The sequence below is a fragment of the Colobus angolensis genome, unplaced genomic scaffold (assembly GCF_000951035.1).
Source record: "Colobus angolensis palliatus isolate OR3802 unplaced genomic scaffold, Cang.pa_1.0 Scaffold75, whole genome shotgun sequence".
Taxonomy (NCBI): Eukaryota; Metazoa; Chordata; class Mammalia; order Primates; family Cercopithecidae; genus Colobus; species Colobus angolensis.
In genome coordinates this window covers 1119189-1131909 of record NW_012121265.1, presented here as the reverse complement: position 1 = coordinate 1131909, position 12721 = coordinate 1119189, and the positions used below count along the sequence as shown (strand labels likewise).

The window sequence follows — 12721 nt, the reverse complement described above, 5'->3', positions numbered from 1 at the left end:
AATCGTAAGCTCCGTCCCTATGAGGGATGTCTTATATGTAGAGGGCATCCACACACTTGCTGAAGAAGGTTCACTTGAACTTAAAAACTATCTTTTGAATGACTTTTCAGAACTATTTTCAAAGTAAAATAAGTTTGTAGGTCTTACAGAATATGTGCTACAATACACCAAATAAGAGGCATCCTAGGTAATTATTAAAAGACAAGGAGGACTTATATATAAATCCATTATGGTAACACCATTGTATCTGTAATAAATGTTGACAACCGAATTAAGTTTAAACACTTTAATCAACTATTAGTCAATAATCATATATTATATAAAAATTCTGATTCATGCATCAGATTACATAAATTATACAATTGTCACATTATACAATGCTTACATACTTTTGAATTTGTACCTGCAAAAATGTATACAAGTTATGACAGCATTTACTTAAGAAGGTAAGTGTCATACTCTTCAGTTATAAATAATGCTTCTAACTTTCAAATACCTGCTAAATATATGCATTTCTAGATCTGCAGCATTTTTTTGTACCTTAAAACACAAACTATCTGGAAGCTTCGAAGATTAACAGGCCCACATGTATCATTTACTAGACTTCAACTCCACTGTGAGAGTGCATTTTTTGATGGACAAAATAAATGGAATAAAACATCAACTCTAGTTTAATGCTTGAAGAGCTTCTACACCTTTTATTAAATATATGAGAAAATGCTTCATATGCAGATTAATTAGCTAAGGTGCTACCAATTGCATATTAAATACTTCCAATGATTGCATCTGGATTATTAAAGTTCTGCATCTGTGCAAATGGGGGCTTTCCATGTGTGCTGACAGACCCTTCTACATACCATCATGGCCCAGCAGCACTGTGATCCTTTCCCTTACTTCAAAGAGACCAAGTGAATGAGCATGCATCATACTTCACTTACACATACACACAAGTGACACCTACCACCTATAAGACATATGAGTATATGAACATCAAAAAAGTTTCAGCTTGATCTACAAATCCAAGGTAGATTTGCTTTTTCTGAAAAGCTACAGAGGAAAATAAAAGATCTAGTGTAACATTTACTGTAGATATATTAGATAACAGTTTTTATTTTTATTTATTTATTTTTAGATTCTCTTTGTTAAAGAATAAGCACCCTTCCGGTGATGGTAGGCAGGGAGGCATGGTGGTGAGGGAGTTGCTGGAGGAGTAACATGAAGAAAGCAAGTCTGTCACTAATGAGCTTAGTTTTACTTAGGTTTCCATTCATGAAACCCTTTTAAATACAAGGCAACATTTTCACAGCTGGAAAATTACAACTAAATTTTGATTTACCACCAAAAGCAATAGACGTAGTTATGTATAATCTATGGATAATACTACATTCAAGGGACAATGGCAAAACTAGGCTCAATGCAGAACATAGCAGCAAAAAGCAATACTTAAAAGTTTTTCATGAATGGGTTACATGTTGTTTTATATACAATTCTAAGATATGACCCTGGTATTCAATAAATGAAACTTGAAGCATAAGTGGTAGGAAGGTATGTTCAATATTTTTAAAGCTGAATTTTAGAACTGGTTATAAAATAATACTGCTTTAAAAATAATAGCAGAAATAGTTTAATTATGTAACAGAAGTACGTTAGCTTAAGATAGGCTTGAGATAAATATCAATTCTGTGATTTTAAAAAATCCTCTTGGTGGTAGAAGTGTTTTGGGCATGCACTCTTTTAAGCATAAAAGCAAAAATAAACTCTATAATGTAGTGTACTGTGCATTATTTAATAAGCACATACATTTTATTTCCATTTCTAAGCAACTAACAAAACACATCATTAGAATACCTAAAGTTACGTTTTGGAAAAACAGACTAAGGTGACCTTTTTGGCCTCTTTTTCTACAATGTGACAAATTGAAACTACTTTGCACTTCTGCCCAAACATGGGAAATACTGATATATTTACTTGGGAACTCATTTTTACTTCTTGTTTTTAGTTTATTATTTTGACTGATTATGAAAATATGCAGTGAGTTTACTCTAGATAATGAGTGAAAATTCATAAACGTTAGAACAGCAAAGTTTCAGGCAGTGATGAATGTTTTAACAGATCCAGTTTTAAACATAATACTTGTCTCAGATTTCAAGATAAAAATTTTGATTGAGTCATAACCAAATCACTCATGTATGAATAAAGCTAAGCCTCAATAGCTTTTATATAAGAAAAGAATCGCTCCTTAAAAATCTATTTCCCCATAAAAAGAAGAGCAGTACTTGAACCATACTTTTAAATGAGCTCTGTTTATGTAAAACATATCCCCAATACAAAACTGACATCTTGGTTCACTCTATAAACAGCAAATTTGGCCAAAGCATATTATTATAGTATCTGCAGATACTGTCATAATACTGAAAACATAAATTTTGGCATTTTAAGAAGTGTATGAAAAGACTCAATAATGCTACCAGAAAAAAACAAATGCTGAGAATTTTGTAACATTTAGTTAATTAAAAGTGGCACCATGTTAAAAACAAAAACAAAAAAAAAACTACGAAGACCTCAAATGGGAAAATACCATTCTATACCAGATTTTGAGGTTTATTACAGAATTTTAAGTGGAGAAAAAAACTGATAAAAGCTATTTTTCCTTCTCCAGTTCTTAAAGCATTGAATTTTTATGAAAAAAAAAGTTCATAATTTCAAAATGCATGTTCTTACATTAAAACTGAAATGCAGAAGATACAAATAACAAGGGGTTTTAGTTTACAAATACGAGCTTGGCCAAGTATTCTCTGATTCAAAACACTAAAATAAGCCAAAAAGAAAAACAAACCCCAAACTATTATATCGGCTTTTTAACTTTCAACGGTGTCTTAACAGAGATGAGTATTAGAAAAAAATGCAATTCATGGAAAGATTGGGGAATATGTGAGTCTTCAAATGGAGATGAATTTTTCATTTTAAATTCAGAAGGACACAGATACTCTCAGTGTTTTATAGTATTTCAGACTTTTAAGGCTGAAAAATAAGCAGAAGATTAGCAATATTTTTATAACATTGCTTTTCAATTTAAATTTCAGAAAAAAACTGCACAAATCATATAAAAATAATCCATGGAAGAAATCAACATTTTGGGGGACTGGATTTTAAAATAGAACACAATTTTATAATAAATCAATTCTTAAAGGGTGGATATGGAGTAATGCATAATGCCACGCTAGTAAAGGTCTATTCTAAAAACTCACCCTTCCTTTAGTAAGTCTTATTTTGGTTCAAGACCCAAAGGCAACCATCTGTTCTATTATTTATGTAACCTGAAACCAAGCCTAATTCTTCATTCCTGGAATCTGCCTGCTTCTTTGGGTTATCAGACACACGAGGCAATCACATACTTCCCACAATTATTTTCAGATATAACTTTATAATATTTGCTTTGCTAGTGATTTAAAGGCATGCAGAATTTCAACAAAACAAGCTATATTAGCTTATCTTCTGCTTATACCTTAAACTCAAATGTTAAAGATAATTAATTCAAAGAAATTCATGCTGTTGTGAAGTTAATGAAGTCTCCTAAAATTTGTCATTCTTTAAAAAAAAGGACTTGAAATCATTACTTTTGGGAAAAGAGAAAAACTTTGATGCTAGAATAATATATAGCAGCTCACTTTGAAACCAAGGTCCATGTAGTCAAGAGTGATTTGAAGCAGCTTCTCTATAACAAACCATGACAGTAGGAATGATGACTTGTCTTGCATCAATAGAGCACACACATTTTCAAATCAAGAAATTGGTAGCCTAACTTTAGAGGCAATCAGTTTTTTCTAAATGTTCTAAAAACACATGTATATATGAGGTATATGCCTATATTTTATATACAAGATACATGAATATATATTCATGTACATATGTGTATATAAAATATAAACTGTTTTTTTCAGTAGTGTTTATAATGAGCAGTATTCCTGAAGCTAAATATTTCTACAAACTGATTTCTGAGAAACCAGCCACAGTATCAATTCTGCTTTATGAAAAATCTATTCCTGAGGAACAACTCACGTACTTCTTAAGATATTTCTGGGCCTATGGCAGATCAGTGGGTCAGTACCAGCACCTGAGTGAATCCTAAGGAACCACTTATTCATTGAGAATCTGGCCCATTTTCAATTTAAACGTTTAAATTATTTAGCTTGCTTCAAAGGTCACTCTTGATAGTCCCTGCTAATATTTACAGGTAAAACTATTCTTCACAATAAAGGAGAATATGTAATGAAACCTGATAGTGTAGTCTCTTTCAGTAACAAGTTTTTCCTTCCTTCCTTCTTTCTTTCTCTCTCTTTGTCCAATTATCAACACAATACAATTGGCTTTATTAACTGTTAGAGAATTTGCCAGCTTTCCTGGATGGTTCATATGGCACTCTGAGAATACTGGGCGTTTCTTCCATTACCCTTACGAGGAGGTTGTCGATGTAGTCCTCGAGTTCCCGGATGTGGGTGTCCTTCCTCCTAAGGAGTTCTTTGTGTTTCACCAGCTCCTGTAGAACCTCTTCATAGGTCAGACTACGATACCCTGCAGTGGCATCAAAGGGGTTGCTGTCCTAGAACAAGATAAAGACTGTCACTTCCATAGATATAACATCTGGGACAAACATTAAGAATTATCCAGAACTTCGACTTTTTATTTTTCAAACCCCGATGAAGATTTTCGCTAGCCTTGCTTAGAGTGAATGTGACAGTTCACAAATTGGCTAGCCAGTCCTGAGGCAAGAACTAAGGCAGATGCACCAAAGTTTTGACTACAACTCTAAATCCTAAAACCCTTTCTAACATTGTGGGCAATTTCCTAATATCTGAGACTGGCTATATCATGTAAGATTAAGTTAAGAGATGAAATGTTTTATAATAAATACAACTAAAATAGATGAAAACTAAAGATTTCTGAAAGTCAACTCAGAGGAACTATCAGATGCAACTGAAAACTATACACTTGGACATGCGTCCTTATGAAACTGCTTCCACTGAACTGTGATTTAATGTTACATGTTTGGCTTCTTAGTGAAGATGGTTACAGCAAAAATCTTTTCCAATTTGCTATGAAAATGGAAGCACTCAGAATTAAATCAAAGATTATCCTTATAGGAAGCCCCATGGGAGTAACTTCTGTTTTAATTTAGAAATAGGCAGAACTTTTCCTCCCCTGAGTAACTGGTCTATTTCTTTCCCCTAGTAATAATATCTAGTTTATCTTCTTTCCCTTTTTGACCCTGGTTATCAGGAAACTCAAGAGTTCAACTATATTAATACTATGGTTAGTATATCTGCATTCTCTCCCATTTCACCTATTTATTTAACTTTATTCTATTGACAAAAATTTCTTTTAGGCAAAGGCATAAATATAACCAAAAAAATTTTTTTAAAGATACTTACTAATTCACTGCTATTACAAAGCATTCTAATATTAATGTTATATCAAAAGTGAAAGAAAAATATCTCAGGAATTTAATCAAGGCCCTGTAACAAATCACCTTTTATTAACAGTGTATAGCATTAAGAGTTTTCATTCTGTAAAACATAATGCCCAATTACAACTAAGCAATTTTTTATTATTTTTAAATCATAGTTCTCTCACTAAGCCCAACAATTTAAAATGATTTTCATCACTATCTTTTAAAACATTTCCATTTGGCTTTGAGGAAACTTAACTAAAATATTGAGGAAATTGGTTTTCTTGCTCTTAAGGAATACTATCTATTCAGTGGAGGATGGGGAATGGGGACTGGTGAATGCAGAATGACCTTGCCCGCCATAAGAATTAAACTTGTCTTTCCCTGTTTTCAGGATCTACTTTAATAGTGCTATATGTTTGGGGGTGTTCACCGGTAAAGCCAAAGTTCAACTTTTCACTGGCCCTCCCTACTTCCCCAGCCTCTCAGCCCAAGGAACCAGGACTTTACCAGACCAGAAAAAGAGAAGCTAGAGTACAGATACCAATTTGATGCCTGGGTCACTGAAGCACACCCCCTTCTCCAGGATAAGTGAATACATTCAGGACTGAAAAGCTTTTCCAGTTTCACAGAATCTCTCAGGCTTTGTGGAGAAGATACAGCTTGCACTAGGCCTTCAAGATTTTGCAGGCAGAAATGCCTAATGGGACATTTCAAGCAGTGAGCTCTACTTGTTCAAAGAAGGAAACAAGGCTCAAGGCATAGTGGCCAATAACAGGTAATCCAATAACAAGTACTCTGTAGAGAATGGCTGGAAAATACTGTACAGGACAGGGAGCAGAGAAGGACTGAAATGGTAGGTTTGACATAGACCACCAAGGATGCTGAACGGTAGTATAAACAATTTTTAGACTTTTGCTATGGAAAATAGGAAGCCACTGAAGGTTTCTAAACAGAGAAAGGATATGATTAAAGCTATGTTCCAGGAAAAGTAAAATGGCAACAGTAGAATCATTTGGAGGGGCCAAGATTAGTTATAGGGCTACTGAAATATGAAAGACCAGAGTTAGTAAGAATGAAAAGAAAGGATATTAAAGGGAAGTGAGCTTAAATTCTATAAAATATGTCTAAAACAATTTAGTTTATTTTAGCATTAGAAACTGGAAACAGATGTAAGTTTCAGTTATATTTCCTTCATCCCTAAAAACATTTCCAATGTTGTTCTAAAACCATTAAAGGACAATTCTAGAGACAAGTGTTTTACTTCTCTCTCCTCTCTCAGATCAATTAATCTTTTATAAGTCTACACACACACACACACACACACACACACTCACTCTCTCTCTCTCACGTATGTAGTTACTAGTTTAATTGGTCATGAGATATAGAGATACATAAACATTAATTACATTCTTATAAAAGATTGTTAAGCGGTTTTCTACAGTAAAGACAAGACACAGTATAGAGTTCAGTATACTTTTGAAATTTCTTAAAAATAAGCTAAAGTTTCTTACTTCAACCCAAGCAATTCTGCATAAATTTGAGAGAGAAAGTAACCTGGATCTCATTTTCCTTATCTGACAGATGAGATGTTCTCCATGGTCCCTTTCAAATCTAAAATTGTCTGGTATACCAAGTAATTTTTCTAAATCACACTTTAAAAACTAATAAAGCCTAATGTGATTTCACTTTTCTAATAAAACATTTACTGAGAAATTCATGTTCTTGTGAGAATTGCAGGGATTAATGAAAGGAAGCTAAATGGGATTCATTACTGATTAGTTGACTGCTTCATGCTTTTTCTTTATTTAACATAATAAAAGCATCTATTCAAGTCTCTCTAATCTTCATAAAATTATACATATATAAACTGATTTCTCCAAACTAATTAAGCAATGAAATAGTTAAAATAAATAATGTGCACTGCTATATTTAAGACTATTACCAGTTAATGTAGTTAAAAATTTTTTGTAACATTTCTCTAAAGACACCGAAGATGAAAGATGTGTCAAAAATTTGTGTTTTGACATAAATTAATGCCATGATATAAATTAATAGTTAAATCTTTTAAAATAATCAATTATCATTTCAGACTACTGGTCATACTTTATAGCCATACTCTAGAATATATAGATATATTATTTGGATTATTTTTTTTTTCCTTACAACAATCTAACATTAATGTGTAGACAGATTTCTTGGAAATATACTTCTGGCCTTGTCAATAAATTTTCCGTTTGTCCTTTTATGTGAAAACTTTACCCCAAATTTTAGCATCAAGTTTCTAGGCAGGAAAACATCTTAGAAACACATGTACTATGAACTATATTCTGGAAAAGAATATAAAATAATTAAAAACAGTTTCATGCTGAGTTCCATATTTTATCCTATATTTGAATGTAAACCTTCTAATTTTAGGCGTAAGATTCTTAAACTGACTGATATAATCCACACACACACACACATATATATATTTGTTTGTCGATATAACTCCAAATAAAATGATTAATATAAACAATAGAAAATTAAAATATATGCTCTACAAAACTTATTTTTTTAAAGAGGAAAACTCTTAGGTAAATATAAAAATTATTTTTTCAAAATATACGTTTTATTATTCTTGCAAAAACTGACAAAATTCAAAACTCTCTAAGCTGGCAAAGACCAAACGCAACTTAAAATGGTTACTCCAAAGTGCTCAATATTTTTTCTCACAGCACACTCTATACAGACAGCACTTACGTTTTTAAGATGTTTTCTTATTCTGAAATTTAATGTAAATTTTTCTTCTCTCTTCCCCTTTTACAACCAACCCTTTCTCATTTCCACCCTACCTCTATTAAAAGTGTCTATATGCAGACATAAGAAGATGTGGCGTGGTAAGAGAATATTAGAATTACTATATGAAGTTTTCTAACCCAGAACTTTAAATAATACAGTTGTGCATAAGATTTTGAGAACTGCTAGTGATCTATTTTTGCTTTACACAGTCTAGCCTTTTAAACTAGGAAATGTACATTTTTTACAATATTTAAATTTAAACAAAAGCAAATTATCAGGACTCAAAATAACTGAAGATTTAAAGAAAGGTTGTCCTGGTAACCAAATATTGGTGGGGTACTAACTGACATCCAAGGCAACTAGAGGAGAGGGAGAGAAAAAAGTGAAGGCTTGGCATTCTCTGATCATCTCATTATTGTTCTAATGAGGAACTTTGCTCTGGGAATATCATCTCAGCTACTTTCACATCTTTTGTCCTACTCCCTTCATCTCCCTTTCAGTTCTTAATTAGGCCTTAAAGAGCTCACACTGCCCTTTCAACTGGCTACTGCTCCTGTTTAAACACTGTGCTTTCACAGACAGGTGTTGGCACTAGCATATAAGACATACAAACTTAATTACAAAATACTATGTCCAGAGGGAGAAAAAATAACTTGGTGGACGGCTATTATTGGAGAACTTAATGTAAATTACTTCAAACATCTTATAATCTTCAACATAAAAATTGTTCGAATGCTTTTCTTCAACCATGATCAGTATGAAGATGCGCTTCCTCCTCTTAATTGTATCTTGCAGTAAATTAACAACACCTAGTAATCCTTTAACTGTCATTTAGAATAGTTAGTATTCCAGAGAAAAATAATCACACATCAAGGATTCTTTTATCACCTTTAAATCCTTTAACTAAAACAATTTTCACATTTTATTTCTTTAAAGAATTCTAAGGATGCTTTTATAGCAATAAATTACAAGATTTGGAAAAGTACATTTACAAGCAATCGAAATTGTAATTAAGGTTACTTAATAAACAATAGCTACACATTAAATCGATTTTTTTGATGTTGCATTTTGTTTGAGATTAAGTAACCGCCTGATAGAATTCATTTTACTATCTGATCAAAGGCTGACTTCATATTTTCTCACATTTCTCACCAGACTGCCATATTATAAAGACTTGAGAATTTATAAAACATCAAAACTTACGAATCACTTAAATAAAACAGCAAAAATACAGTACAAAGTCCTGTGCTTCTATAAGTTTCCACAATTTTAAAGATAAACACCTGCATTTAGAATGGTTTAGAAAATAAACCCTAAACCCACCTGAGCTGCTTCTAGCAATATCACATCCTAAAAAATAGTAATAGGTGATGTGGGATTGCCTAAAAAAATTCTTACTATACATCTGGATCACACATATCAAGGACAGATGGTTGAAATAGCAACCACCAGTTTCTTGGAATAAAGGCTCTATTTCTGTTACTCAGTGAGAATTTAGTTTTCTACCAAGAACATATTTTGGTAAAGTAATTTATTCTCTACATTTAATATAGTTGGAATTGGCTGCAGATGCAATGGAACTCTGAACAGAGATTAAATACTGGACTTCAAATACTACAATAAAGTTCAGATGATCTGAATAATCCTCGCAAAATACGTGAGTTGATTTAGGTGGTCGCTACCAATCCTGTTAACATATTTGGTTTTGTTCTGATGAGAAAGATAAGTGTCCTAAAGTATTTGTTCTTTCAAATACTTTCCTGGTTATCTGGCTATCCTGCCAGGATGCTTTTCTATTGTTGGATGTTAACAAGCAGCTTTATTCTTTCTTCAATCCTTGTCCCAACAACAACAAAAAATAGTCTTTTCTACATGCTCTTATTTCATAACTGCAAATTTGACCCTGACATACAGCTTGCATACTAATTTCAAAACAGTCTGTACACGAAATATGTATATTCTAAATTGGCCTCAATTATAACCAATTTTGCTTGAACTTTCATAGATCATACGAGTCACACCCTATTGTATATTAAAGGCAAAGATTATATTTTACTTTCTTTCTCCTAAAATTACTACACTAAGCTACAATTCTTAAGGTAAGTGAGGCAGAAGGCAAGAAGACAAAGGCATTTTTAGAAATGTGTGCCAGATAAAAAGACCGGCTTGTTCTTTGACAACCTTCTCACCCCTTCAGCAACTTACCGGGATTTTCCTGAGGTCTTCATTGCTTGTTGGACTCATATGAAAACTAATAAAACACAAACAAATGTTAAAAGTGTCATAACTCACGTGGGAGGAAACACAAAAATAGAAAAATTTTAACCTAGATTGTAATACAAATTTCTAAAGCCCTACATTATTCAGATGAGTGAAATTTCATCCAAGAAGTAGAAAAAAATCCAGTATTTCCCCAACATTCTTAAAGCATCAGTACAATTTTAAACTTTGAAGGAAAACTTTTTAGTTGTCAGAACTGAAGAACGAAATATGAAGTTTTTAAACATCTTTAAACACAGCACTTTTATCCAGCAAGATATTTTGTAAAACTAATTTGTGTAACAGATTTCCACTATATTTACACACAGTCACTCACCTTAGGCCCTCTGATATAAAACTAGGGAGAATTAAGTAAATGTAGGTTGGAAAGATTATAGAATAAAAGAGTGAAAGCAATCTGTTTAAAAATGCCAAAAGTGTTAGAAAACTCAGCTTTCAAACATAACCCTAACAATAAGAAAAAATTCAGAATTGTGGGAAACATTTATCTCGTTAATGCAATTTCTAAGTAGCTAGTCTTGAAAATACTGAAATGAATCAAAACAACACAGATTTCTTCCACACAGAGAAGAAAACATCACAGCTGAATGCTATAACTATTTTCTTCTTTGAAACATGTCCATTAGATGGGACTGCAACCAAAAAGACGCTAAACTTCAAAGCCATCTGACGAGTACATATTTCATCGGTGCTATTCAAGTTTAATTTTTACCCAGCACTTAAAGGTATTAGCCTTTAAAACCTTCACAAAGCATTAGTGTCCTAGGAACCTTTTTATTCCACACACAAAACAACAACTGTAAAATATGTATGTTTTCATTATCTGTCCCTTGACAGTAAAATAACTGGGATCCTTTGAAGATTTAAGAAATTTACTTTTGAAACTTTTGATTGTAGGACAAAAAGTCTGGACACTGGATATAATGTTGGCAAAGTATCTATAATTATACGTACAAATCCTACGCTCTAAGATGCACAGGGCACACATGCATGTACAACCACCTCCAGAGAGTTTCCCATGTAACCAAGATTTCATTGGCTATGACTAAGATTTGAAGTACTAGCTTCCAGAAGCGATTGCTCGCCTTTTCTAACTAGAACTCCTGGGGATAAATTTAGTATTTCAGCAGAGCTGGGTTGCATGTAGAGAGAGTGAAACATGTTTTAAAAACCTACAATGCACCAGTTAAAGGCCTGTGTGGCTGGTGCATTTTCTCAACATCTTTATGGTGTTCTGCATGGTCCTGGACTCAAGTCACTATACTAGCAAAGCATCAAGAGCCCACAAAGAAGTGGCTTAAAAGACAAAAACCAAATCCAGAAAAGCATTCTCACATAGTCCACCTTAGCCTAGAGTGCCATGGGAGCAGCTGCTAACACATGTGGTTTCCATCTTCTCTGATTTTCAATCCAAGGTAGCCAACAGGGGGTCCAGTGGGATTCATCTCTCCTACCCCATTATCTCACAGCATGTTTTCTAATATGTCAAGAAACACATTCTGCTACATCTCCCATCTGACTGGGATAGTCTAAAAACAAAATGATTTACACTCAGGCCCAACAGCATACAAGGTGCTTGCAAGCAGAGAAGTGGCTGGAGCCAGGTGGTGTGAATTCAAATCCTGTTTCTGCCCTGTGACCTTGAGCAAGTTACTTAACTTTGATTGTGTCTTGGTTCTCTCATCTGTAAAATGGAGATGGCAACAGTATCTACCACATAAGACTCCTGTGAATATTCAATGAGTTAACAACATGGAAAACACTTAGCACTGTGACTATCAGATAGAACATTATTTTATTTCATAAATAAAATAATGAAATAAAATAATTATTTCATAAACATTTACACAGCACTTCATGTGTGCCAGACACTGTTCTAAGCACTTTACCAAAATTAACTCATTTAATCTTTATGATCCTTATGGTAGTCTTATGGTCCAGTATCTACCACATCTTCATTTTAAAGGTAAGGAAACAAGTCACAGAGGGGTTAGGTAACTTGCGTGTGGTCATTCTATCAGCAGCTGGTGGAGCTGTCTGGGCTCTAGACGCTGTCCTCCTATGACACACAGCCCTAGCCCCATTCCCTGTATATAGATTTACTTAGTGAGCACTGGCTGCACTGCAGAAGCCCTGAACATATAGGCCACATAGATGAATCAGAGAACAACAATGTTGCATTTTGAGAAGGCACATGGTAGAGATGTACTTGTG

General features: G+C 33.3%; 1 protein-coding gene across 2 annotated transcripts in view; it reads right to left on the bottom strand.

Moving 5' to 3' along the window:
- Positions 1-271: 271 nt before the first annotated feature.
- The window catches only part of RAB11FIP2 (RAB11 family interacting protein 2 (class I)), a 41467-nt gene continuing 29017 nt past the window's right edge, over positions 272-12721 (bottom strand). For both annotated transcript variants that reach the window (XM_011927800.1, XM_011927799.1), the window contains 2 exons: positions 10433-10478; positions 272-4600 (listed from right to left, as the gene is read on the bottom strand). In XM_011927800.1, coding sequence (XP_011783190.1) covers positions 4373-4600; positions 10433-10478 — 274 coding nt within the window. In that variant the 3' untranslated portion in view covers positions 272-4372. The remainder of the gene's footprint in view (positions 4601-10432; positions 10479-12721) is intronic.